At 45.2% G+C, this 27824-nt stretch overlaps 4 protein-coding genes across 5 annotated transcripts; 2 read left to right on the forward strand and 2 right to left on the reverse strand.

Annotated features, from left to right (window-relative positions):
• Positions 1–215: 215 nt before the first annotated feature.
• Positions 216–5680, reverse strand: LOC6528727 (mitochondrial folate transporter/carrier). The gene is made up of 5 exons (XM_002089726.3): positions 4863–5680; positions 2639–2792; positions 2226–2580; positions 1669–1814; positions 216–682 (listed from the first exon to the last, which is right to left on the reverse strand). Exons 1-5 carry the CDS (start codon positions 5014–5016, stop codon positions 523–525), a joined length of 969 nt encoding a protein of 322 aa, XP_002089762.2. The 5' UTR covers positions 5017–5680; the 3' UTR covers positions 216–522.
• A 2860-nt stretch (positions 5681–8540) lies between these two features.
• LOC6528728 (homeobox protein unplugged) lies at positions 8541–12835 on the forward strand. Its single transcript, XM_002089727.3, has 3 exons — positions 8541–9528; positions 12053–12303; positions 12365–12835. The coding sequence occupies exons 1-3, from the start codon at positions 8706–8708 to the stop codon at positions 12728–12730; spliced, it is 1440 nt and encodes a 479-aa protein (XP_002089763.1). The 5' UTR covers positions 8541–8705; the 3' UTR covers positions 12731–12835.
• Positions 12836–17402: 4567 nt separating this feature from the next.
• LOC6528729 (N-acetylglucosamine-1-phosphotransferase subunits alpha/beta) lies at positions 17403–20169 on the reverse strand. Its single transcript, XM_002089728.4, has 3 exons — positions 19973–20169; positions 18484–19904; positions 17403–18426 (listed from the first exon to the last, which is right to left on the reverse strand). Exons 1-3 carry the CDS (start codon positions 20061–20063, stop codon positions 17938–17940), a joined length of 2001 nt encoding a protein of 666 aa, XP_002089764.1. The 5' UTR covers positions 20064–20169; the 3' UTR covers positions 17403–17937.
• Positions 20170–20554: 385 nt separating this feature from the next.
• On the forward strand, positions 20555–22672 carry LOC6528730 (V-type proton ATPase subunit S1). 2 transcript variants are annotated; one of them, XM_002089729.3, is made up of 5 exons: positions 20555–20687; positions 20776–20878; positions 20942–21044; positions 21108–21369; positions 21443–22672. In XM_002089729.3, the coding sequence occupies exons 2-5, from the start codon at positions 20793–20795 to the stop codon at positions 22129–22131; spliced, it is 1140 nt and encodes a 379-aa protein (XP_002089765.1). In that variant the 5' UTR covers positions 20555–20687; positions 20776–20792; the 3' UTR covers positions 22132–22672. The 2 variants fall into 2 exon arrangements, with proteins under 2 accessions (XP_002089765.1, XP_039226428.1); XM_039370494.1 differs by having other exon boundaries at positions 20602–20878.
• The last annotated feature ends 5152 nt before the right edge of the window (positions 22673–27824 follow it).

Here is a 27824-nt window from a genome sequence, read left to right on the forward strand (position 1 = left end):
CATATATTATACTTCTAGTGGGATAGCACTGTAACTTTTTTCAAAGCTTACCCGATCTATAAAGATGCCAGATGGTACAACTTTTTATCCCCTTTAAAGAAATCGCACTTTTTTCATTAAAAAATAGTAAATAGGGGAACTTTATGTAATTAGAAAAACATTGAGATTAATTTTCACACTGAAGTCTTGACGTTAACACCCAGATAAAGACATTCTTTGGCTTAAAAAGATTTGGTTTATTTGCAACAGAACAGCTATGCAATTATCATTCGCAGGTATCCTATATCATTTTTGTCAGAAACCAATCACAAATCCATTTAAACCCCACTAGGAACCAGAATCACTTGACTTACAAGGAAAGCTGCAAAGAAGTCTTGCAAACACATCTAACTAGGCTTAAACTAAAAGACGCTGCGCATGCTCAGCACGATTGCAACTGCCCGCTGACTATAAAGACATATGGAAATGTCGCACAGAGGTATATATGTATCTAAGATTAAGAGGAATCCAAAAAAAGCGAAATCACACGTTCGACGCTTCCTTTTCAACCTCAATTTGCTTCCGTCTGGCGAGCAGGAAATGCGAGACGTTCTCGTACACCAGGAAGGTGATCATGCAGGCGGGCACTACTCGGGTTAAGCTCGCCTTTAGCCCCTTGTAGAAACCTCTGTAGCCCTCGAAGCTGCAAAGAGAACCAAATACAGTGCGGTTAGTGACTGAGAACTTGAAGCTACATCTACTTACAGTAAGGGCGCATTGGCCGTTTCAGATTAGCAAAGAGATTCTGCACAATTTAGGGGGTGGTCGAGGACCAAAGGAGCGGAGGGAGCAAGGACTACTTACTCAAGCTGCCATGAGCCCTTGGCCAAATGAAAAGACGCAGGCTGGACGCGCTGACAGTGTTTGCTTAGTTTGTTTCTTGTTTTTCTTTTAGGTCTGCCATCGTAGCATTTTAATATAGGTAAGTAATTTCGCATTTTCGTATCTTTTCTTTGATTTCAATAAGATTGTTCCAGTGTGGGGATAAGTTGGTTTCACAATGCGTTTATGCTTATTTACATAAGTGTCAAGGTTTATCCTTAAAATTATAAACCATTTTCAAAAACTATGAAGAATCTTTTTGCCAAAACGAAATTTTGTATCAACTAAACAGTAACTGGTTTTTTTTTTGTGCTTACACAATTCCAGGCCGTTATAAAATAAATAATTTAACTAAACTAAGAACTAAATATGTGTTTCTTTCGGCGAAGAGTGCAAGAAATGCGTCTCTGAAATTACATTTCATGGGCAGGGGCAAGTTTGACGAGGCCCCAATCACATCAGTTACTTTCGAAGTTAGGAGTGAAGGATGAAAAATAAACTAGTTATGGAATACACTTAAGGCTAAAGTAAGGTTATAGGGCTAAACCGTAATCGAATTACAACAATAATACAGAATAAGTTTGTCATTTTCTGCTGTTAGCTGCACATCGGAGGAAACGAGAAAGATTCGTGTATTCTAGGTGATTAGCTTAAATTCTCTGTCAGATTCTAGATTCAATGCTCTAGTACTAGCACTCCATCTAGCTAGTCAGCTTCTCCCAGATCAGCATGACCATGCAGATGTTGGGCGTGACGTGGACCAGGTAGGGCACCAGGCCCTTATAGAAACCTCGCATGCGCTCGTACCTCCAAGTTTGTTTGATGCAATCCCAAGTGCCGTTATAGCGGTGATGATGGTCCTGCAGCCGCGCCCGCACCACCTGGTACGGGTAGGTGGCCGCTGCCGCGATCAGCTTGGAGACAGCCGCGAAGGCCAAGTACTCGGTGGTGGCCTGTAGGTGAGGAAACACATATTAGTGAGGCGAACACAATGCGCTGAATGGCTGCCAAATGGCTGAGACGTCATCATAACCAGATATATTCGGATTTGGATGTGTATACTGTACAGATGTGGTCAAACAAAATAGAACGAACCGAACAAACATTTTTCTGATTAAGAACGCCTTCTAATGAAAAAATTAATTCAAAACAAAACATTGAACAAAGTACACGATAAGCATATTCAATTTTTGAATGTTTCGAATTTAACGTATAGACTTTAGAATCTTGTGTATTTATGGAAAGAATATTGTGTGCTGTTAAGTTAACCGCATCTGTCCATCCAATTTAGTATATAGGCGTTGTCAACGCCACGCGCAGCCTGGTCATGTGATGAGTTGTTCATCTGTGATCTGCGTACTCACCAGCTTCGTGTCGATGGGCAGTTTGCGGTACTCGTTGTAGGCGTTCTTCATCTCCTCGTAGGTCATGAACTGGATGGCTCCATGGGAAACGCCCAGCATGCCGGGAACAAAGCCGCGGTACAGGCCACGAACTCCCTCCTCCTTGTATATCTGGCCCAAGGCGTGGATCATGCCCTTGTACTCGGCACTACTCGCGGCATCGCACTGGAGGCAGAGGCGCGTCTTTACCACCCAGATGGGGTTCGTCAGCAGCAAGGTGAGAGCTCCGGACTCAGCAGCTGCAAGCATGTGCATCGTGGGGCCCAGTGGCATGGTCGTGTTGCCTCCTTGAATAAATGTCTTGATGGTGTTGTAGCTGAGGGGAATATTTACATTAAGACTTGTTACCATTATCAGCACGGCAGAGTACTTACAACATGAAGTACAGGCCCCAAGAGGATCCCGATCCCCAGACATTGGGTGTGACGCCTTTATAGAGTCCGCGGAAGCCCTCTTGCCGGAAAATGGTGGTGAAGGCGCTGCTAAGTCCTCGGTATTGCGGTACCGTAGCTGTCCGGCCATCGTTTACTGCAAGAGGAGGGAGAATCACGCTCGTAAATGATAAACATGTCTAGACATCGTAGCCTTGGGGCTGGCACGATTATGGATACTATCACTGAAGGGCCGGCGAATACGTCATTTTGTGAGTATTGCTCTTCACTTAGGCAACTGTACGTCTACAGGAATATCAGTTGTTGACTCCAAAACGCATAGGCTCGTGGCCAAAGTTGTTTTCGCCAAAAACAGATAGATAGCGTTAATTGTGAGCGGATGCGATAAGCTGGGAGCGTCGAAAGCAGGCACTCTACTTGTTTTCGCGTCCATTAGCAGCTACTTAGCTATTTATATGGGAGCACATATTCTATATAAGCAGGGCAATCATAAGATCTGGCCTGACAACAGTACCAGGCAGAAGAAAGGGGCTCGTCTTCGCTTCTAGACTATTTAGACTATTTATAGCCCCCTCATGGGTGACCTTGAAACGGGACTGGACAACCCAGCAGGCCAGTTCATTGGAGGTATTTACGACCAACCACATTGCTTTTGGCCACAGTAATGAGTTTTTCGACATGCACTCGATAAAGTCGCGCTGATAAGGTCGCAAAGTGCTGAATCAACCGACTTCCCGCATGGCAACAGTGGAAACTCGTTTTCAGCCACTGAAACTGGCGCTTGTGCCACATAAACCGGACAGTTGCCGCGGAAAGTTGCCGTTAACAAAGCCATCGCAATGTACAGTCAAGTCAAGTGGTCACGTGATTAAAAACGAGCAAACAGAAAAGCAAAAGCAAGATAAACGGGTTTCGGTTGGCCAAAATGCGTCATCGCCATAAAGGCCTTGCGCAAGTCAATAGAAAACAGCTGTTACCAAATCGAGAAGCCACCGGATTCAAGGAGGTTCATTGTTGGGAAACCGCATACTCTGGATTTTCTAACCATCCCAACTTGGATTCGCTTAATCAGCTCACAAAACTCGCATGGTGTGACTTTAATTCGCATAAACAACTCGGTTGCTGGTTGTTATTGTTTACAAGCCACTTTTCTGGTGAATTTACATATTCACTTACTGCGTTAACGATTTTTAGCACTGATCCGGGCAAACTGGACGGCAACAAAATTTAATAATCAAGAAACCAGCTCCGTTCGTTGTTGTTTTGCTATCCCGACTATACGGAAATATTGTTCATGTATTTTGCGCATGAAACGCAATCGAGGCCAAACATATGATTCAGATTGAGAGCAATGTATTAGTTTTTAGCAAATAGCCAAAAACACAATGGCCTGAGTCAGATGATGGCTCATATAAGAGCCAGTAATACATTTTATTGTCATATCTGTATATCAAAGGTTGATAGCAAGTATTGATCTTTGGCTAGGCGATTTAAAAGGAAAAACAAGTAAACAATTCGAACTGCTGTTGCCCAGTTTCCTGCCTGAAAATTCCAGATTAGACTAATTTGAGGTTCCACTCAATTGTCAACACACCCATAAATTATGTATATCTATCGCGCTAAAGAAAAACTATGTTTTAACGTGCCCGTGGCCCATTTAGATTTGTTTATGTGCGAAAACATGCACGTCACTACTTGACTACACAGGCTTCTCAAATTTTCCATGGTGCACAAAAAAATCAAGTGTGAATTCTCGGATACCCAAGCGTCTCAAACTTTCCATGGAAAATTTGTAAGGCAATGCGCAAACAAAACGCGAGCGGCGAGTAAAGTGCAATTATAATCTGCAGCCAGACTGGCGGCATTTCCCCGCACGTGCCGAGTGCTCTTTACTACACAGCAATATATGTAGTACTAGTTCCTGTGGTGACAATTCGTTTTTCTAATCAGATTGAAATTTTCTTCTGGTAGGTACATATAGTTTTTGTATTCTATTTTAAGTCTAGTTTAATCAGAAAAAGGAGGGTTATATTAAACAGCAATACTGCTGAACAAAATACGTAGATCATAGCTCAGTCGTTTTAGATTATTCAACATGTTTCCCTATAGATGTCCTACTATTATATTTTGGCCACGGAATCGAATTACTTGTTTGGTTTCCCTCTCAGTGTAAAGTGGAATTCCCCGAGGCGTGTGGATGACTCACCTGCGAATCGAATCTTGATCAGATCCAGGGGGTGTAGAATGAGTGTGGACGCCACTCCGCCGGATACTCCGGCGACCATATGCTCGTACTTGACGTGTGCGAATATGTTGAATTTCTTGGGGCTGCCCGTGGACTGTGCCTTGATCGGATTCATTGTGCGATCTCTGGTGATTTCTTGTGCGCTTCCTCTGTATTATTGTTGCTATCGCAGGCTTATTGGTTGCCCCGGGTGAATCGCACCTTTCTTACTGTGAATTGTACTAATACTACGTGCTATTTACACTCTTTGGCTTTTGGGCTTTTGACAAATGGGCGCAAATCAAAGGAAATCGCTCGTCGAAATTATCTTGTTGCTAGGCGCACTGTTGTTGATGTTGCTGCTGCTGCCGCTGCTCCGGTTGTTGTTGTTGCTGCCGCTGCTACAGTTGAAACATTTGTGCCTTTGCTTTGTTGTTGCCCAGCTCATATTTTCACTCGTTTGTTGTCGCTTTTGAAGACTTTGTTGGCCAAATTGCTACCCTTCTCGTGTTTCTGCTGTCCAGAATTGCTGATGCAATATTAGCTCCGAAATTGGTATAATATTACTTTCGCTTGGCCATTCGTTTCTTATGTAATGCCAAACTGAAAGGGCAGCCTGATAAATTGCCTCTGTTTTTGTGGTCTGCCCAGCTGACAAGCGACTGATTAGCGCACTGCAATTAATAGTCAAGCACGTGTGGCAGCAATGCAAATCAAGTAATAACTTTTCTACGCGCGAGCAGGCGGATAAATGCGAGCAGCAAGCTCTCTAACGAAAAACGAGCAATCGACTTTCTGGACAGTGTTACCAGACGTGCGCCAGATCCGATAACCGAAAAAATACCAGCCAGTCGTTAAATAAATACCAGTGTACACCATATCTGAATATAGAAATGCCATAGTCACACCTCTTAATAAAAAAAGGATTTCGCCCTTATTTTACTCATATATGTATCGAATTTAATGAAAAACAATTTTTTCAGCAAGGATTAGGGATTTCCTGTAGTAGCTGAAATAATTAAGGTAACCTACAATGCTATCTTTAACGAGAATTGATTAATCAGTTTAAAGATAGTTTTCTTAATGTTAAGGCTCTTATTTTATATCTTTTTTCATTATGTACTATATTCGAGCCTTTCTCTAATAGAGGTCCTTAGCCCAACTCTATTAAGAGAAATAGAAATGCCAAGCTGCTTGCTAATTCAAGATTAATTAATTATTAAAAAAATTAATTAATGGGACACTAATTTTACGCCCAAAGCAAATCATGTAAAGCTTTAAATAAGGAGGAAGACAGATTGGGAGGATAAGGAACTTCATTAATCGTCGAATAAGTTTCCTACGAAACAGTCAGTACTATAAAATTCCATGCAAAGACATTCAGCACCAATATAATATTGAATATTCACTGAGTGGTCATGCAATTGAGTGACCCGCTAATTACTGAATAAACCATGCTTGCCCACAAACGAGCATCGACAACTGTAATTTACCTTCGATATTCCAATTAAATTGTGTAAACAATTTGGCAGAAGCCAGAGGTCCTTAATTACAGGTGACGGAAAGGGCCAGGATAGAGGTATAATATATAGTGGCTAGATGGATGGGGAAGAAGGGGTAAAATGACACAATTACCAGCTGGAGTAGCCATTCGCCGGATCCGAAGTATCGCCGCAAATTGAGTGGGGGCGTGGCCAATGTTGGGTAAACATCGGACAGCTACGGCTATGTGGCTATATGCATGTAGCTCCGTGTTCTGCGGTCACCGGAACACATGTTCGCCTTCACATCCCGTCGAATGGCATGAAATTTTAATTTTCATTAGTCGAACGATATAATTTAGAGACCGCAGACAGCGAGCAATTCGAGGTACTTAGTTGCAGATACTTTTGTATCTCATTATACGTTTCGCTAGAGCTTTAATTATGTTCGTTTTGTGCAGTGTGCGCATTTCTCTGTCAGGAATATGCCAACAATTCGCAACAATTTGTCAGTAAATAATTTCGAATTGTTCTCCGTCTGCGGGCAATCAAAAAAATCTAAAAAACGCGCTCGCTCAAACGAAAGAGAGTATCTACATCTGTGTCTGTATAAAGATGTATCTTTCGCCTTCTGCACATGGCACTGGGATTGGGGACTGCGCATTGAGGACTGGGGACCACGGACTAGGGATGGCGAATCGGGGATGAGGAATGGTGATGGTGTCAACAGTGCTCTGATTTATTTGAGCGCATTCAACGCTTCGTTGCAATTCGTTAATTTGGCCGTTTTCCGCCGCGAAAAGAAGGGAACCTGCCCAGAAATATTTAGCCACACTCGGGCACCATCTATGGGGACTCATCCCCGCCTATCCTTGGCAAACTGCCAAAATACCAAACAAAACCCAGCAGCTTTCATCATAATCAGAAAACCAAAATTATCAACGAGCCGCATAATTGTATTGTAATTTATGCCGTTGTCGAATCGGTTAAAATGTTCGCAATGTTCGCTGCTCGTAAAAGATTTCAAACACCCAAACGTGACCAATGCCAATTCGCGCTCCAATCAATGGACGCCTCTTCACTTATGGCCAAAAATTTGGTCAATTATGATCAATTACGATCAAGCCATACACATGCAAATGATTGCCACCTGCTGCGTGAAAAACGATCGGCATATCAATTATGGGTGCTTCAGGGGGAAACGGGGACGGATATGGATTTGTCCCCAGCGGATGTACGAAATAATAGACCCATCTGCTTCTTGGAGCAGTTGGGGTCACGACTCCCGGGATTGTTGTCTAGATTTTGTGGATTTTACAAACGTATTTTTGAATTACCGTTGAATACTGTAGAATTTGTATACTTGCTAGAGGTTTTTTATTTTCATAAATAAGATCTTCAAAGTGACCCCTTCAAAGTAATGTTTAAGGGGTTTTTAAATTAGCTTGGCTAATTTTATATATATACATTTTAATACTTGTAGTTCGATAAATAATATAGGCTGTTACGGAAGTCCTTTTCGACTAAAACCTGTGGGAACTTGCATTAGAGTGCTTGCACACCACCAATTAAAATAAAAAGTTTGATAGACCTCTTCACTGGTGTGCTTAAATATTTAGAACCAGAAATACGAAATAGACGCACCCGGATAGAAATCCGTAAACAGATATGCACCTAAATTGCAGATACAAATCGGTGAGCACACTGGAGTGTCTGCTAATGATGCCCAGCAGTCACACCCACTGGCAACTGATGTTTGAATTTAAATTGGTCACTAATATGCCTCGCGAGAACCCTATCCTCCGTCCTCCGTTCTCCGTTGTCTGTAGTCGGGGGAAGCCCCGAATGGCCAAGGAGCTAACGAAGACGGTGCATTAATGGCAGGGCGTTCTCCTCGCCAGTCCGGCGATGTCTGATTACCGAGCGATTCGAGCAGAACGCAATTACGGAGCGGGAAGGTGGGTGGTGGTGGTGGTGCTGGGGAAAGCTCCATTGCCGGAAACTGGTTCGCTGTGTGCACCACCCGGCAATTAGCCACTGGCCAATGGGATCGCTCGCTAGAGCGAGACACCATCAGTTTGTCATGCGCCATATTGAAATGGAGGAGGAGCCACACAAACTGTGGTGGTGGTTGCTCGGCGCCTCTGAATTTCTGGGTTTCTGGCTTCGACTTGGGTGCCGTACGCGTACGTGATGTCTGCTGCACTTGGACAGTCGCTCGCAGATCTCTGAACGGTTCACTGCGTCGTGTCTGCTCCGGAACAAAAGCGCGTTAGGAAATTGGGAAAATTAAAAAAAGAAGTTAAATTTAGTCGCCCTAAAAGTGTGCTTTTGAGTGGGCAATATGGATCGACCGGCCCTGCTGCAAAATGGAGAGATCGCCACCATGGAGTCTCCCACTACCAGGCTGGCCAGCAAACCCTTTCCCAAGCCCTTCTCGATCGAAAGTCTAATCGCCAACCAAACGCCTGCCACTGCCACACCGCCATCGCCGCCAGAGGAGCGCGATCAGGAGCCGGAGGCGGAGCAGGAGCAGGAGCTGAGTGCCCGGGCCATGGTGGCCAGTTCTGCTCTGGGACTCACCCAGTTTCCGCTGTATAATCCTTGGCTGCATGGCTACTTCGCCCAGAACCACGAAAGATTAACGCATTTAATTGCCGGCGGCTGCTACCTGCCCTCCAGTCCAGCTAGTCATCCTGTTTCGCAGCAGCCACAACCACAGCCTCAACCACCACCTCCACCACCACATGCCTTGGAGAAACAGCTTCCAGCCACCGTGCCGCATCCGCTGGATACGCGTTTTCTGCCCTTCAATCCCGCCGCCGCCGCAGTTGCGCCCACGGATCTCAGCTACCGGCGATTGGCGGAGCTCATGAACCAGGACTACGTGCACAGTCTGAGTGTCCATGCTCGACTGCAGCACATGGCCGCCGCCGGCAGAATGCACGAGGATCAAGCGAACCCCGGCATGGCGCAGCTCCAGGAGCCGACGCTTCCGCAGGCCAACTCCTCGCCAGCCAAGTCCGGCAGCCACAGTCCCATGGAACCGGCTCTGGATGTGGGCATGGACGAGGACTTTGAGTGCAGCGGCGACTCCTGCAGTGACATCAGCTTGACCATGTCCCCCAGGAACTACAATGGAGAGATGGACAAGAGTCGCAATGGAGGTGGGTACCAAGCAATAAATCTTACCAGGGATATGATTATACCTTTGGGGTATTGGGGTGCTTTGATATAGTTGTTATAAAGCATTGTCTGGAAGCGTTCTGAAAATCTTTTAAGCTTACTATTTACCTTTTATTTACATTTTACATAAGAAATATCTGGCATCTAAATTAAGTCGATTTGCCCATTTTAGACATGGTTACACCAAAGACATTAAAAGTTATTAGTTGGTTTTTATAGTTAGTTATTATAATGTCTTTGTTTACACCTATTGGATAGTTTTTAAGTTTGCAAGGTGAGCAATTTTGTAATAGTGAGCAATTTTCAGCATAAATCTATATATTTTGTTTTAAACAGGTTATTAATAAATAAATTGCTCATTACATCAAATATTTCAGAAAGCATTTCATATTACTGAACTCTTATTCGGTTGATTCTGTATTCATAAATAATTATGAGTCTATTCTAATTAGATAAACTTCGAATTTCTTAGTCTAGTTTTAATGGTCAACAGAAACCACTAATTCTATAACGGAAATATTTGAATTTTTTAATCTTAAAGGAAATAAGAACATTAGGGTTTTTGCCATTGCAGATATTAGGATATAAATCGAGGTATAATGTGCCCAACTGGGAAGAAGTTTGACTTTCATCAGGATGCATATTATATAAAATTGTTTACTTAAATATTTTATGTATAGATATATGTACATACGTATTTGGTATTGAAAAGCGTGCCTTTATATTTTTTGCACTTTAATTTTTTGAGATCTGATTGTATTTCTTATAAAAGGGTAACTTTTTCCCTTGCTTATAAAAATAGTAGGTGTTTTCGACTTTATCGTACTGTTCTCTCGTAAAACGCGTTCTGCCAAAATGTATTTCCCGAGCTTAGAACTCATTTACCATTTACTAATTTACCCTTTCGAATCCTGTCCAGTTTTGCGGTGGCTCATTTTGTAGAGCGATGTTGTCACGGCAATTCAAATTGAGCCTGCCACGTCATAATCAAAATTAGCATAGAGTGCATTAAGACCCAATGTTCGGTGTCAATCACGCAGTGAAAAGTTTTCACAACTCCGACTTCGGGATCCAGACCCGCCACTCGACCACAAAGCAGAGTGACTGGAGTGCTGACGTTTTGACAATCGTAGCGATTTAGTTTGGTCATTCGGATGGAATGGCAGTGTTCTCCCATTCTCCCATCACCATAATCATCCGGAGCCCCCGCTGCTGGGCAAAGTGTCTGGAGACGGAGCCATCCGTGCCGCAATCAATTTGCCAGCGGAGCAGCAAAGAGCGCAACAAATTTCCGACTAATATATTCATAACTGAACGCAAGTGGGCGCAGACTAGGGTGCGGTGTGGGTGGCTCACATGGGGGTGGTTGGTTGTGTGGGTGAACAGGGGTTCAGATGGGCAGATAAATCAGTGACAGCGGGCGCTTTTGAAGCGTGTAAGTGTTAAAAACCGCTTAACCGTGTACTCAAAATTAAGAGTATCTGAAGTGGCAGCAGGGGTGGGAGGACTCATCGGGCACTTGGCTTGCACGCTCAACTTGAGTCCACCCAAAACAAGCAGATTATGTTTCGAGCATTCCCGGCGACTCCCCATCTCATCTCTTCTGCGAAGGGCAGCCTTCAGACACATGTATCCAGTTATAAATAAATATGTTTGCCACAAGTTGTGGCACGGGCCATTTGCACCAGAAGTCCGAACTCGTTAGGGCCCCATTAATGGGCTTCCTCAAGAGAGTGTCTTGAGCCCGAGGAGAATCAGCCAGGATGTGGGCTGGACCGAGGCGACATTGCGTTAGAGCGACTCTGAATGATGGGCCTGCACTGAACAGAATATATGTCCCAGTATCTCAAGAAAGAAATAATTGAAAAAGGAAGGAAAATGGCACAAAGAACAATGTAATTTAAAGAACAAGTTTATTCTGGGTTTGGTCTTAACTTTGACCTCTTGACTGATATAATACATTTTATAATTAAATTCATATTGAAGTTAGATCTTTCGGAAATGCAGTCAAATGTAGATCTTTTTAATGTATTTCAAATGTACAGGTCATTTCTCTTTTTCATGTTCAATAAGTTGTTTTACACCTGTAAGTTAAGAAGTCGAGTTTGTTATATACTCGTGTTAAGCCGTAGTGGCGATTACAGCTTAATAAACTAGCAATAAAATACAGATTAGTTGATTTTAGCATTGATTTTTGTGGTGCAAGGTAATAGTGATTTAGCTCTTTATATAATCCAAATACATCATATTGAGATCATGTTAATTCTATAAACCATGTTCATTTTATAAGTTAGGAATGCTTGGGTATTGGATTTACATATTACATTCAAAGACTCCTTGTAATGCCGTCTGATATCCAAATGTGGAAGGATATCATGTATTGTGGAAGAGAAATAGGCTGGGAATACTTACATATGTATTGCATGGACAACTGCCCTGATTGTCCACCTCTTGTTTATCCATTGATTTTTTTACAGAAACTAATGTAAAGCGCTTCAATTTCAGCCTATTCTAATTCGGATAGTGAGGATTGCAGCGATGATGAAGGCGCTCAGTCCCGACATGAAGGTGGCGGAATGGGCGGCAAGGACTCACAGGGAAATGGCTCCAGTTCGAACTCCAAATCCCGTCGCCGGCGCACAGCCTTTACTTCGGAGCAGTTGCTGGAACTCGAGCGCGAGTTCCACGCCAAGAAGTATCTCAGTCTCACGGAGCGCAGTCAAATAGCCACCAGTCTGAAATTAAGCGAAGTCCAGGTGGGTTTAGCTTTTAAATTAAAGAATAACACATGAGGCTAATGTAATCCCTCTCCAATAGGTAAAAATATGGTTCCAAAATCGACGCGCCAAATGGAAAAGGGTTAAGGCAGGACTCACCTCGCACGGATTGGGGCGCAATGGCAGCACCAGCGGCACCAAGATTGTGGTGCCCATTCCCGTGCACGTGAACCGGTTCGCCGTGCGGTCCCAGCACCAGCAGCTGGAGAAGATGTGCCTCAGCGGACCGAAACCGGATCTGCGCAAAAAGCTCTCGGCGGAGGCGATCGGAGGCTTCGAGAAGTTCAGCGGTTCCACCAACGTCTGCCCGCCATCTGGCGGATCCGTGGGATTGGGAGTGGGCGTGGGCGTGGGAGTCGGTTTGGGGGTATCCACGCCCCTCTCCCTCGCCAGGAGCATCTATTGATGGAGTTGGGCCCCTGAAGCTTGCGAGTGTAAATACCTGTGGAGGCAGTTCGTCTGCAAACCGAGTTTTCTTTATGTAAATAAACAACCGAAAAATCAAATTTAAGCCGAAGTGTATTACTTTATCTGCTCAGACTTTCAACTGAGTGGATTTCTTGGCATAGGATAGGTGCTAGAAGATTTGAGCACCCATATAGGTGATGTTTTGTCTGTGCCACTGACCACATGACAGGACATAAATCCTGCCGACCCAGAAACACGCCCATCCAGGCGGAAAGCCGGAAGTAGAGCCACTCCAGGGACTCCGGGCACAAATCTCGCCTCGATGTCAATTGGAACAATTAAACTGCTAATTTGTGCGATTTAGCACGGCCCAAAGTGGCCATTTGGAGTCGAGTGTCGAAAATCGAGCATTGCATTCAGTTTGAGTTCGGGTCGCCTTAACTGTGACTAATTTTTGTAATTTAACGCACCAAATTGTCACGAAGTGAGAGTCAGGGCAAGGATCTGCGAGAGTCCTGCGAGCGAAAGAGAGGGTAACAGCTAGGGAAACAGCAATCACTCCAGGTGTCTCACGTGTCACGCCTCCTTGGGCTAACTGTGATCCTGGGCGCAGGACTCTTCCCTCATGACTTATTAGCATCAGCAGCTCCCTGCTTTGTGTGAGTTTTTAATTGCATTAGCGACTTATTGGCTGCCTCCCGGCTCTTGTTTATTGTAACTCCCCTGATCGCCCCTCTCCGCCACAAATGCCTAATTGTTCCCCGGCTGAAAGGCCAGGAAAGTAGGATAGTAGGAAAACCACCCCAGGGAAAGGGACTCGCACTGGGAACTGGCCCTGTTCGGAATCGTATCACCCTCGTGTGTCGTGTATCGCAGCTTTATGTTGGGACACGCCTCCAAGCATGGGTTTTTATTATTGCAACACTTTGCAGGCAATTTGCTGCCGGCTGCTGGATTGTCGAGCGATGTTCTCTTCTCTGCCATCCAGAATCGGAAGCTGGGCGATGGAAGCTGACTCTGCGGAACATGAGCAGTGACAGGATCGGGGTTAGGCCACATTGGCTTAGGGAGTGAGCTACGATAGGTGTAGGTAGCAAACATAAATCACACACAATCCATAAATTCATAAAAACGTACCTTACATTTCATAAATTCTTTAATGAATTTGTGTTAATCTTAGTAAGTAATCATATATCTAAAGTCATTCCCCACATAACTGGAAGTGCACCCGCAATTCGTGGTAGCCGAATCACCGCCTCAACCTCAGGAATTGAACCAGCCACCTCTGATTGCTTCTATGTAGTTCCATGTATAGCACTTCTCTCCTTTTGCCGAAGTTGCTTTGTTGTAAATTATATCGCCATTAATTACGCGGGGATTTTTGTCGCACAGAGTAGTTAAGCAGCCGTAAGGCGGCACGTTAAAAATCACTTTAAAATCATTAAAAAGCGGGAGAACATTTTCTCGGGTTGAGATACAAATCCGGATCCTGCGAGCAAAAAAAGGGGGTCATAGTTGAATGGAGGGCTTTAAGCGAACGTCAATAAATCAAGCCAGAAATGCGCGTTGTCATAATTTGTCATAAGGCCAGGACACGCCCACTTTTGGAAGGCACATATGTGGCGGAGAGGACTTCTCCTGGTCTTCTGGTATTCTGGTCTCCGGGTCTGGGTCTCCGGGCTCAGCTTTGTTGCCATGGCCATCCGCAGCGGACTTTGCAGGCCTTCAAAGGCACCGAGGACGACTCATTAAAGTGCACTTGTCAGCGGCCGAAGGCGGCGGGAATGTCTCCATGAATTTACTGCCCATGAATTGACTGCCATTCATCGACAATCAGCGGCAATCAGCGATGTAAACGGCTTGTAAACAAAGGGGGGATTCGCTGTGGAGGAGCACGGCCGTCCAGGGTCTGGAGGGGCTCCATTGGCGTAGCCATGCGATCTGTCACTCCCCCAAAGACGGACGATCAGGCACCCACAGTCACTCCGCCGTCTATAATTCCGCTGAAGAGGGAGTCCAAAAGCAAACGAAATGCACTCACGCACCTGAATCCCTAATCAGCGGACCGCGGTCTGCGATGACGATCCGTCAGGTCGGACAGGCGGCAGCTACCGGCGGCACTGCATTTGGTCATTCTTGGGCATTCGAATTTGGGAACGGGGCAATGCGCATCGCTGGCAGGTGGGGTGTATTCGTGTTCTATCTCAGAGGAGCATACATTTTCAAATGGGAAAGTGTAGTATTATGGAACAGTATCGTATAAGGGTAATGTAGTTTAAAAAAAGGATTTTTAAATCAGTTCGTCATTTAGTTATCATTATCTTAGAGATTTATTAGACTGGTGAAAGTTAAATTTTGGTATTGAAGATTTTAAACATAGTTGTGGGATCAGAATAAGCATCAAGGAAATATATATTAAAGCTAACTTTCATACACAACATTTTGTATAGAATGTTCCCTATATGTTCTCTATATTCCTCGTTACTTCCAGGGTACAACACTGTACGTTTCCCTCAGCTGCGTCACTGCACTCATTGGATTCGCTTGCTCGTCGAATCATTAATTACCATTTTATGATTTTATTAATTTCCCAAATCAATACATAAAGCATGCAAGGGGCGGCTGTTCTGCCTGTCGCTCCATCCAGGTGCTCCACCTCCCCACCCCCTCCTCCACCACCCTGCACCGCGGTCAGTGTCGCCGGTTCTGTCCGCCGATGTCCGTCGCCGTCCGTCCGTATTCCAATTCCCATGGCTTATGGGCACGTACCGGTGAGCTCGTAATAATAATGAATGTAAATTGCCGCAATGAGCGATTTAATGTCTTAATTCTTTGTTTATACTGCATTTTCATATATGTCGCTGCTGCCACGCCCCCTCTTCTCGCCCTACCGTGGGGGCGGGAGTTGTTCGGACAATTTGATTATGACTATTACCATATGCAGCGTTCAGCGAACAAAGTGCCGACCGCATGAATAATGCAGTAGGCAAAAATGGAATAATGCATTTCGAAAATATTATTAGAATGCATTTTCGAATTGGTCAATTTTCAAAAGACTTTTCGCGGCTACTTTCTGATCACGAAGGAAGCCGTTTGTCAAAATGTGTCCACAACTTCGTGCCAGCCAATTAAATATAAATATATTACATTCACCCACTCCATCCCCTAGAAAGCTAAACGATTCGGGGAAAAATATTAGAAGCGGGTGTCCAACTGTCTGGGATTTGGTCAGAGAGTCGGCACTTCTGAGGATTTGGTGTGGGATTGGGTTCTGAGCTGGCCACGGTTGCTTGAGAAGTCATACAGGAAGTATCCACTGAGGATCGCTGGCAATGGGAGAAAACTTAAGGAGGACATCAATAGCTTCAATATATATATAAATTATTTTACAGATTATAATTGTAATTGTAATGACAGGATCTTAAGAGACTGCTTATGCTATAGACATTGCATACAAGAACGCGTTCTTCACATTTCGATGGCACCAACAGGATATAGATACATCCCCATTTGAAAATTTTAAGCATTTCCTTATCCCACACACATATTGTCAGCTTACCTTTTGCATAATTTGGCATACCGATCTGGCATTAATCAAAGAACCGAAGAACTGACAACCCACAGCCACTTCCGCTCTGTGGCAGACCACATAAATCGGGGGATCGAGATTACGAAACACCAAAAGCCATAATAAACCAAATTGTGGCGTGTGCACGTATTTCAAGCATGAATCCCAGTGTCTGGGTGGCCCAACTAGAGATCATTTAGAATGAGTTACGAGGCCAGAAATTGGCTGAGCCTACGTGTCCTGTGTTTAGGGACACGTTTGTAGGGCCCGTAAAACCCTGGACACACGTGCAGATAATTGATAAAAGATTGGATCAGATAAGATTCGAGCTGCTGTTTTGGGTAATTGATATTCTATCGTACTCCGTCGAGAGTCACAATGGGAGCGGGGGAACCCCCGCTGAGGCACTTCGGTATAGTAACTCGAGTCCCGATTTTGCGGCCAGTGGGGTAAAAAACGGCGGACGCAATTTATGCCACAGCATCCGGATAGGTTACACCCACAACTTCCCCACAACTTCGACCGCTTTTCATGAGTTGGCGAAATAAAATGGCAAATCCAATGAAGGCAGCATAATAAAAAAGGAAGATGTTCCTCGCAAAAAGAGCAAATCATCGTCATATGTACACGGCACTGGGGAGCTATTGCCCAAGCTCGTGCCACGCCCCCATGAAGGGGACCAAGGAGACCCGTGTCAGTCTGTCTGGACTCGCTCCAGTTCCGCCCACCGGCTTCCGGGCCGCAAAGTGCGTAGTCTGGGTTTTTTGTGGCCATAATTCCAGCGAGGAAGCGGGGAAGTTGGACCTGGGTGGCTCCCGGCCGTAATTACTAACCACCCACTGGCCCCTGGCCGTAAGCGTAAAAAACCGAGCGAAAATGTGATGACGTAGTTAGAGTGCTCGGAAGCCACCAGTGAATTGTTCGGCAACGCCCACCGCTCAGCGGGTGGTCAAATTCTGCGGTAATCATCGACGCGCCAGGGAATCCGGAGCACGGACTCCGGAACCGATGCTAAGTGCTGACAGCAATCTGTAGTTTGGACAGCAGCCAACCAATGAACATAAAAAAACTAATTTAATAAATGTTTGCAGTTTCTAGAGCATTTGAAATCAATGGAAATGGTATATTTTGTTCAGAATAAAGAACAGTCATTAGCAAAATTTATAAATATCATTTAAGGCGTACTCCATTGAATTATATCATATGTATATATTATTATATGTTCAACTTATACATTTGTTTAACAAAAATAAACTAGATTTTAGATTATTAAGTTGCCTCTGGTATTTCAGTACTTTGGGAGAGCAAATATCATAGTACATCAAAACTTAGAAATAGTAGCTATCGCCGCTCAGTAAAAAAAACTTAAGTGTTACGAAACTGAACACAAAGCAGTTCGACTGCAATAGCTTGTCAACAAAATATTCTAGAAAATTTCACTACGTATCCATTCCTAACGACTATTCTTAAACGTAGCTTCTAGCATGCACCTAAAGAACTAGAAAAATAGCCTTACACATGGCCTTCAACTAGATTTGACTATGATGTCTTGCGGAAATGGCCAATTTACATATGTAATATATGTTTACAACATATCACAACATTGCAGAAGAGAGAAAACTTTCCGAAAACGATTCCTACAAGCGCTGCACACAGCGCCTAACTAACTTAGCCTTGTGGTGGCACATAAATCGCAGCAGACAGACAACCAGCAGCAGACTTACTCCATACCCAATCACCAGGACGGCCCGCTTTCTTCTCTTCCAGCGCTGAAAGTCCTGCCAAGACTCGAACCGATTGCGATACTGCGGCGGCAGCTCGAACTTGCTGCGTCTCGGAAAGAAGGAGAGGTAAAAGTCCTCGAGCAGGTGGCGCACCATCTCGTTGTCTTCGCTTCTATTGGCATCCAGATTGTCGTTGATGCAGTTGAACTTGCGCGGATTCCGACGCAATCGATCTAGTGATTCCACCACCTCCGTGAGGTTCGATGTGAGCATCATAAAGTTGCTGTGCGAAGTTCTTTTTGGGCTGATATGGAAGTTATACATGGGTCGGACAGCGAAGTTTGCCGCCAAAGCTTCAGCCAGAAGTGGACATCGTACAACCAAATCTCTTGTTATTGTAGGCTGAAGGAGGACTCAGATATTAATATAATTCTGTAAGATATAATTATATGTACTAACCAAATTAGAATCCTCATATCGTTCGTAGACCAGAGTGGAGTGTTCGACTGTGTCTACTTTTAAATGCATGCCCAGATTTCTAGTACAGTTTTGAATCACCTCCTCGAAGTAGCGCATGGCAGACCAGTCGAGTGGCGGCTGATAGATGCGAGTGAGAAAGGTGCGCACCTCTCGATCCGACCAGGTGGCCGATCCGTCCGTGTCAAACTCATCGAAGATCTCCTCCACGCTTATTACTTTGGTTTCGCTCATCAGAAAGGAGTAGTAAGCAAAGGCGTACTGCAGATCTGTGGAGGCTCGGAAGCGCTGATGGGCAGTGTCTAAAACTTGCTGCTTAAATCGGCGCTGCATTGCCTCCACTATATCCCTGTCGATAAGAAAGCCCACGTGCGCCAGAACATGGCGCGCCTTAAAGCCATAGGCTCTATTTAGCAACATATTGGTGGCAATCAGCGAGTGGGAGTAAATATCGGTGGAAGACTTAAAATCCTTCTTGTGCAGCCCGTGGCGCTGTGTTGTCAGTGGTTCGGAGCTGGAAGACTCCACTTCCGAATTTAGTGACATGAGTTTGGCCTTATTGAAGCGCTCCACAATGCGACGAAGTTCTTTGAGTGTGGACACATTGCGGTGCCGCATGACATCCTTAAAGTTAGCAGAGCTGCGTCTGAACAGCTTTTGAAGACCCATGTGAGGAAATCGGTGGACTCTTGCTTGTGGAACAGCGGCAGGTTCCACCTCAAGCACTTCTTGGCTTGGTGGGAGGGCGTGGGCATCGCTCGCTGACCCAGTTTCACTGCAGTCTCCTCCATCAAACTGGCAGGCATCTATATTGCAGTGCCGATCGCATGCACCATCCCCTATGTAAGTCCAGGGGCAGTCCATCGCGCAGTCGGGCACCATCCATGCCTGGTACACGCGAACTCCCTCCGCCTCTGTATACAGGTCCTCTGGGTACAGCGGCGCTCCCAAGAATATGTCGTCGTTCAGGTAGAGGAATCTCTTGGACAGTTTGGGTATGCGGTGCAGAAACGTTTCGATGGCCGAGCTGGAGAAGGTGGGCAGCTGCGCGGGTTCAGGAGCCAGCACTTCGTGGGGCACCACCGTGACCCTTTCGTAGCTGAGATCTAGCCAACTGGGAATCTGACCATTGGTTACTATGTAGACATGCCTGATCCACGCGGCGTGTTTCTCCAGGGATCTCAAAGAGTACCGCAGTTCATTCTTGTCATCGAACCGCGAGGGATCGTACTTGGAATCGAATCGGCGGATGTCCTCAATAAAGGTGGGATCCGAGCCATTGACCCACGTGTAAACCGCATCGATGGCAGTGCAGGAGCTGCTGAAGTTGCCGGTTTCACCATCCTCCGATGCGGAGAAATACTTGGCAACTGTCCAGATAACCAGACAGAGTCCTCCAGTCACTAAAATTTAAAGAAGACAATTAAAGTTGTATAGTGAAGTAATAGGAAAGGTGAGCGAGTGAACTCACTCATGAGCGCCAGCAGCTTCCTGCGGGACTGCAGTCGCAGTTGTTCCATGGCACGCCGCATCCTTCGCGGCCAGCGACGGCGCAGACGCATCCTCAGGTCGTCAAATGGCACATTTCATACACAATTCCCGCAGTAAAATCATAACAAACTTTGTTTTTCTTTGGGACAGTGTGGCCGTGCCAAAATTGCGTTAAAATACTAATTGGCAAAAAAATAACTTTACTCGGGTCCACTATGGCTTTTGAAAAAAATCTGTTTAAAAAACACAAAGTGTTTAAAAAAAAGTATTATAAAAATAGTAGAAAGAATAAATAATTGTTTTCAAAGAATCAACATATGGAATTTTGGGATCCAGTATGGAGGCCGCTTCCAGTTGGAATGGTGGGTGACCACGCTAAGTGAACAGCAAAGCTCTGAACCTTAATTGTATTGTATTTATATTCCCTTAAGCATTAGTGGCGGAATACAAATTAAGGCCAATTCATGGTAAAAATATCCAATCAGTCTCTTCAAAAAGCAATAAGAATTGGTCCATTTAATTCTAGTATTTTCCTAATCTCATACTTTTGGTATTTTTAGGCAACACTGCGGTCAGCTGGTGCGCATCACATGACCGTCATAAGGTTTTTTTCTCACTGGAATAGGCGACGTCGTGCAAGGCAAAGCGAAAATTTTCACCACCATTTTTCGTTTTTAGTTTCAGTTCACTTTTCGGTTGGTTTCTTGTGTCTCTTGTGTTCTCCTTGGTTCCTTACTTATGCGTTTTTCGTTCTCCTTTGTTTCCATTAAACCCCCACCAAAGTAAGCGAATACAGAGCGATGTTGTGGAAATCGCTGATTGCGTTGTGCGTCATTGGGGCTGCCGTGGCGGAGCAAACGCCCGTCTTCCTGTGGGGAGCCAACAGGTGGGTGTGCGCCCTTGAATGTGTTGAACGTGAGTGTAACGAGTTCCTTCCCCATTTTTCCAGTGTGGCGAAGCCCTCCCTGAAGACGGTCTCCCAGTCGGAGTTCGCCGAGCAGTTGGCAGCATTGCTGGAAGATCACATGGTCGTGGCCTTCGAGGAAAATGGCGTAAGTGCTTGAGTAGCCACTTAGATAGCTAGACTTGTGACCCTTGTGTGTTCCCATACTCAGCTGAGCAACAAGGATTTCCTGTGCTCCAACTCTCAGGCGCAGTCGTGCTACGCCCAGCTGCAAGGTGTGAGCCCCAAGACCTACTACACTAGCGTGGAGAACCCCTCGGAGGCGCTGCGCTCGGTGGCCGCCAAGCGGGAGCACAACTCCATCGACGCCAGCGGAAAGCTGACCACACCGGCCAAGTGTGCCGTGGGCACGGCCCTCTTTGTGACCTTCGAAGACGCCGCCACAAGCCGCGAGGCCAGTCTGGAGTCACATGGTGGGTCAACATTAAATTACTACAAAAGCGTCAATAAGACACACTAACTTAACCATAATTGAACCCATTTCAGACGCCGCCATTGCCGCTATCAGCAAGCAGTTCGAGTGCAAGGTGGCTTATCTGTACCTGGCGGCCCCCTCCACCGCTCCCGTGGTGCAGCGTCGTACTCGCCGTGACACAGCCGCCACTACCGGAGGCACCCTGTGGAAGTCGACCAATCAGTTTCAGATCTTCTACACTGCCCTTCTTTACAACGGAAACCCCATCACCGTCACTGACCTCACGCTCACCAACACCAGCTCTACCAAGTTATCCGTTGTTATGGCCACGTCTGACATCGCCAAGCCAATCACCTTTGACGTTATTTATGATGGTGGATACTTTAGTCTGAGCAACTTGGCCTACGACAACAGCAAATTCCGCTCCAGCGGCGTGAATGCCCCAACCACGTTCTCTTACTCGTGCGGCAACCTCACCCTCGAGTCCAAGGCCGTGGACAACAGGTACAACACCCTGAGCTTCAAGTCCTTGCAGCTGCAGGCTCCTTTCGATGGTTCGTACAAGACGGACTTCGCCTTCGGGGACTCCTGGGACTGCGTGGGCTTCGTGACGCCCGGAATCCTGATGGGACTGTTTGTGGTCGCTCTGCTGCTGGTCATCATGTTCGTCGGCGTTTGCTGGATGATGGACATCAACACGATGGACCGCTTTGACGATCCCAAGGGCAAGACTATCACCATTAATGCCGCCGCCGAGTAAACCGCCAACTTCATCGGTTCACACCCTATTTGATTGTTCAATGCGCACTCAATATTCATTCCTTTATTCCTTCAGTCTATCCACATGTATATGTAAACGAATCAATACTTAATACCGTACTCACATAACACATAACCGGGAAATTAGTCTTCACAATTTGTATCGCATCCGTAATTTTCTCCGGCAAAGATCAGTATACGTTCAGCATCACAGCGTTGCTGATTCTTGTCGCCGAAAATTGCCTAAGGTTTTGCTTGCACCGACTCGGCATCCAGTATTTCATTTAGAATAGCCCCAAAATGTCGTATATCGAAGGAACTTTAAGAGACGCACATGAGTGTGTTCGAGTGTGTGTGTGTTCATGTGTGTGTGTGCACATGGGCAGTAGATCTTATTTAAAGTATACCTAAGTGTTTTATAGTTTCTCGCTTGGCACAAATATGCGAGACTAATTTATGCCTCTGTATGATAGTTTGTCATTTGTGCGACCCTCCTGTTCGCAGGCCAACGAAAATAAAGTTTTTTTCAATTGTGTTACAAATGAAATATTTTTACTTGCGAGAACTCGATGGTCCTATGCCCTTACAGATAAATATTTTTAAATGTTCGAAATAATGGAAATAACTATAACGATAATAAATAATGATTAGAGAAATCTATTTGATCAATCCTTTGAAGATTTCAATGTAATAAGTCACAAGATTGTCAGCCCATCTGAGCTAAAGATAAAGTAGTGGTATAGATTGAGTGTAAATGTCTGCCTCACTAGATCGGCTTGATTTTGATTAGGAATTGTTCACGTAGTCACATAGGCAAAATACCCATTTATTGGCTGGTATCCAAATAGTTGTTAACAACTTTTTGTGTAGCTCGTTTTGGAAACAATTTCAATTGAATTCTCTGGTCTTGCAGGGCGGAAAAAGTCATGGAAACAAATCAAAAGTTTAATGGAAATTTATTGGGCTGCATCGACGGGGTTTTCGAAAGATTCTCCGCTTTCAGATCAAAACTTGAAGTTGAAACTTTGCAACTGCAGCGGGGGAAACCCATTTTCCCGGCTTTCATTAACTTGCTCTGCCGGAGTGGCAAAAAGCATTGTTTATGACATTTTAATCTCTTGTTTATCCGCTTGACTTTTCCACTTGCCTGCGGAGTGCAAAGTGGAAGGCTGCATCCGCCTCCGTCTGGTCAAGGCGTGCGTAAAATAAACTCTCCAGCAGACAGCGCAAAAAAGTATGCTACGGCTGCCAGGCACCAAAGAACATGGGTGGTGCTGGGTATGCGGGTGTTTGGGATTTGGGGCGCTCCTGGTCCGGGCGCTCAAGTGGGAGGCTGTGCTCTCTGAGCCAAGAGGACACAGTTGACTGCACTGCGAGTGGCTGGCAGGCGCTTACCGTTTTTGTTGCATTAGAAACAGGTCAGTGCGTCATGCACACAAATGAGCATATGACCCAACTGGAGCGCAGTGCCGCCATCAAGGAGTGCAGCGGGTCCGAAAACTTGCGCCAAGTGGGGCTCTGGGAGCTGCCAAGCCATGGCATCGTGGGATACCCTCGATGGAGGGTATCCGCCGCCGTCCGGTTCCGAGGAAACAGTAATTATGCATAAGTCAACACGCGGCATTCGTAATGAACTCCACTCAAAGCGGAACGAGAACTTTGCGGACTCGCAGCCATGGCGCAAAAGTTCGCAAAGTTTTTGGCAGTCGAAAATGTCGCCAACTTGCCAGCTGCCGAAAGTTTCTGGCCAGGCCCAAAGCAACTCCTCTATGCGCCCGCCCGTAATATGGCATGTGGAAATTTGGACGGATGTGGTCACACGGATAGCACCCTTGGCGTGTGAACTTTCCTTAATTTTCCTTATCCTCCACAACGTGCTAATACATCAGAGTTAGCAGTATATGCAAATATTTCAAATATTTCGCAGAGAAAGCGTGAAAAGGAATTATGTCGGTGTCATGTCGATGGATTTTTATATGGAATTTATATATAAATCTTCACATAGAAATTTTAGGTGTGCTAAATAAATGAATAATAATCAGTTTGGAATCTTTAGCGGACTTACATAGTGTGCTACAAGGTAAGTTACAACATTAGTTACAGCATTATACATAACATAATCAGGTTATGATAACATAATACAACTCATGTTTTGGATTTTTTGGAAGTTAAAGATATAAGGATCGGCTTTAAATATCAACCTTTTCCCATTTAACTTTAATCGAAATTTTGTCATGCAAGTATAAAAGGCTTAGGAGCTACGTTACAACTTAGCACCAAAACCGAATGCAGATTTAATTTGAGAACGTAAGTAGCAAAATTTTAGAAGCCCTTCGCATAAGCAAAGTTTGTTTAATAACTAAATGTTTGAGCCCAACTGTAAAAACTTATATGCAAGTGGGGTTCTTAACCCTGCCGACCGTAGGACCTTCCTGCTGCGAGAACCCCTGGGGCCAAAGTGTCGCTCATTCCTCGCCAGCAGCCGCAGGCCGTAATAAACCCAGCGGTCTACAAATTGCAGCATTAGGCGGCACAAACAGAAATGGCAATTGGAATGGGAATGGAAATGGGAAGTGGCCAACTTAGCAGGAATAGGGCGAGTCCAAGTGCTCGAACACATGTCCTGCTCGACTGGCACAAGAAGGACGACCGGAAAATGCACCCAATGCAGTTTGAAAAGTTGGTGCCCGTTTGCTGTCATTAAGCTGAGCCACAGTGCGAATCATTAGGCAGCGGAGCAGAAGGATGAGGAACTGAGAGGAGCTGGGAGCTGTCCATTGGAGGCTCGGATGTGGGAAGCTTAAGGCAAAGCCAAAAACAATGAAATCGCTGCCGGGCGAACGGCTTGAGACAAAGTTAATGACGGTATTTGTGCAGGGCAGGAGTTCCCGCCACCCATCTGCCGCCCAGTTCTGGTACTTGTCTCCACTAAGTGGATGGGGATTGCTTTGTAGGGTGCGGGCATGGTTAACTAATAAGTACGACCAACCGGGCGAGAGATTGAGGGAGTCCTCAAAGGGGATTCCGAGTGGAGCGCGCTAATGAACTCATTTGTGACGCTGTTTTGAATGGATTCCAGGTTGAGCAGAGGATCGGGGACTCTATCGCCTTCAATAGCTTGCTTTAAGGGAAAAGCGAAACATGGACAAGGAGAAATAAATGGCAAGGATACAATTTATGATACTCTAAAAGATGGGACTATTTAACAAATGCTGAGCTGGTTGATATTGCCCATAGATAACTGAATTATTTGTACGAGTATAAATAACTATGTATCTCACTGGCATTGAGAAGTGACCATTACTTGGCTTTCGCCTGTAAAAAGTAAAAAGTAATTTGATTGATTTTAGTCCAAGTTTTCTCTTCAGCCGGCTGAAAATTTTACCAGCCTCAGCCCACAGACCTCAGCCCATTAACCTTTAAACCGACAAATCACTCTCAAATTCCGAGCCAGTTGACCTCAAATTAAGCTCAATCGAGTTGGCCGAAGGATTCTGCAACTTGGCAGCACAGATAGAGAGTTTCGATTTCCGGCTCAAGGAGCAAGCACTCGGATGGAGAAACGGTGGTCAGTGGGTGGGCGGACAGACATTAATTAGTTGTCATTTTTAACAATTGAGCGTGACGAGGGACAGGAAACGTTGGCAAACACCGAATTTCTCTGTTTCTGCCTCTCTGTGGGCTTTTGCAAATTAACTGGGAGCAGCCTTTGTCCGGGGAAAGGGGTTTGGGAGACGATAAGAACTGAGTTCTGGTTCCATTTCGAGTTTAACCAAAAGCCAGAAACCAGTGACAATTGACAAATGATGTTGGAGCCGTGTGACGTGTGACAGATAAGTGCCGAAAAAGGTTTACAACTTTTGCCGACAGCCATTTATTATTGATGTCCGACTGCTGAAGTCCTAGCAAATTAAGCCCGCTGCCTCCAGTTGCCTAGTTGCCCAGTTGCCCAGTTACCCAGCTACCCATCCATCCAGTTATCCAGTTACCCAGCGGTCCAGCAATTAGGCAACAGCTCAGCCATAATGACATGCAAGGGGATTAGAGCGCATGGAGCGGCACAAGACTGCACCACTGGCCAACTTGGGAGCTCAAAGCTCCAGCTTAGGGTGTAATCCGGAGCGTGTAATTCCACCACTGACCTGCTTCCACTGCCCACCTGGGGAGGTGGGGCCAGAAATTAATTAGTTCACCAGGGGTCGGGTGATAAGCGAGGAGAGCACTTCATAAGCCTCGGTGACATTGCCAAGTGAATTACCGATCTGCGACTTTAACTTGATGTATAAGGACTTTCATTTAGGAGAAATATGTAGTTCACTTAGCCCATTAAGAGGGGTCAATTCATAGCACAACATAAAATGTTAATATCGAAATGAAAGGAGGTCTTTCTAGAGATTTTAACACGTAGCTGGGCTTAAAGAAAAACAAAACCACAACTTGGCGGCAACTGCAATCAGCTGTATATACAGAGAACGATATGCTAGAAGCCGTTGGGAATTTTAGCGACGCGAGCGTAATCAAGTGGAGAATGCAGAACATTTGAAAACTTTTAAATGGGTTTGCCATTGTAAAACATATTTAGTATACTAAAAGTTGGGCAATGGACTGTTTCATTTGATTTATAACATTTTATAGAATCCTTTCCCCTAGCCGTCGTGTCCAATGAAGAAAATCCCAATGATGTGGTGCACAAGGTAGCCGTGACATAGACCCGAATTAATGCAAATTTTAGGGGACTACATTGGGCATATGTAAATGTTTTCCCAGGCAAAGCCGATTAGCTTTCCCACTGGTGTAAGACAAGCTCAAACACGGCGAGCGAACTCATCACTAAGTGTAAATAAATCGCGCTGGCAGCTGAATGGAGATATATCCGTATAACCGTATATGTGTAGATGTGCATCTATACACACCATCCAAAGGCAAGCAGATCAAGTGCATTTTTATGTAAATCCATTGTGTGGCAATGTGAAAATGCGTAGAAAAGGCGACACGAGGGAGATTTGCATAGAGCGCTTTCGATTTCCATTTCCATCGGGGGAAATTGGACTAGAAAGGCGTTCTATTTACATCTCGTCTCGGGGCCCCCCGTCTTTGTTACCCTCGACTTTATTGATTGAGTGAGCAGCGGGTACATGTGTGAGCAAATCATATTCAATATTTTGTTTGTTCTCCGCAAACACGCCAGTCGACTGAGCCCATATACTACATATATGTCTTTATAGACTTGGTTACCGGTTGCTCCGGCAAATGTTATTGTACTTTTGATTGAATTTGGCCCACTGACTCGCTTTTCACTCGCAGCCCACGGACATTGTTGGCCCAAAATTGAACTCTGCTCAACTTCTGCACAACTTAATCATGGACCAAGGAGCAAGCACCGGGATGCAGGGATGCAGGGATCCTGGGAGCCAAGGATCCAGCACCATCTGTCTGGCAGGCCGCATTTGTTGAGCTCGTACCTTTTCGTGTTGCCACAATGTTGCCGCAAAAGTTTTCACATTAAAACCGTTTCATGCCGCAAATTGTGAAATGAGTTAGCTGAACTGCACTCCCGAAAGGCAAAACGCTCTTGCCCGAAAAGTAAAAGTTCAAAATGGCCGGAGTGCCAGAAGTTTACTTTGTTTGTCCGGGTAATATCTTTGCAGTCCTTAAATAAATAATTATATTTTACAATTTATGGGTAATCAATTG

Source organism: Drosophila yakuba, chromosome 2L, assembly GCF_016746365.2.
Source record: "Drosophila yakuba strain Tai18E2 chromosome 2L, Prin_Dyak_Tai18E2_2.1, whole genome shotgun sequence".
In the NCBI taxonomy this organism is placed as follows: Eukaryota; Metazoa; Arthropoda; class Insecta; order Diptera; family Drosophilidae; genus Drosophila; species Drosophila yakuba.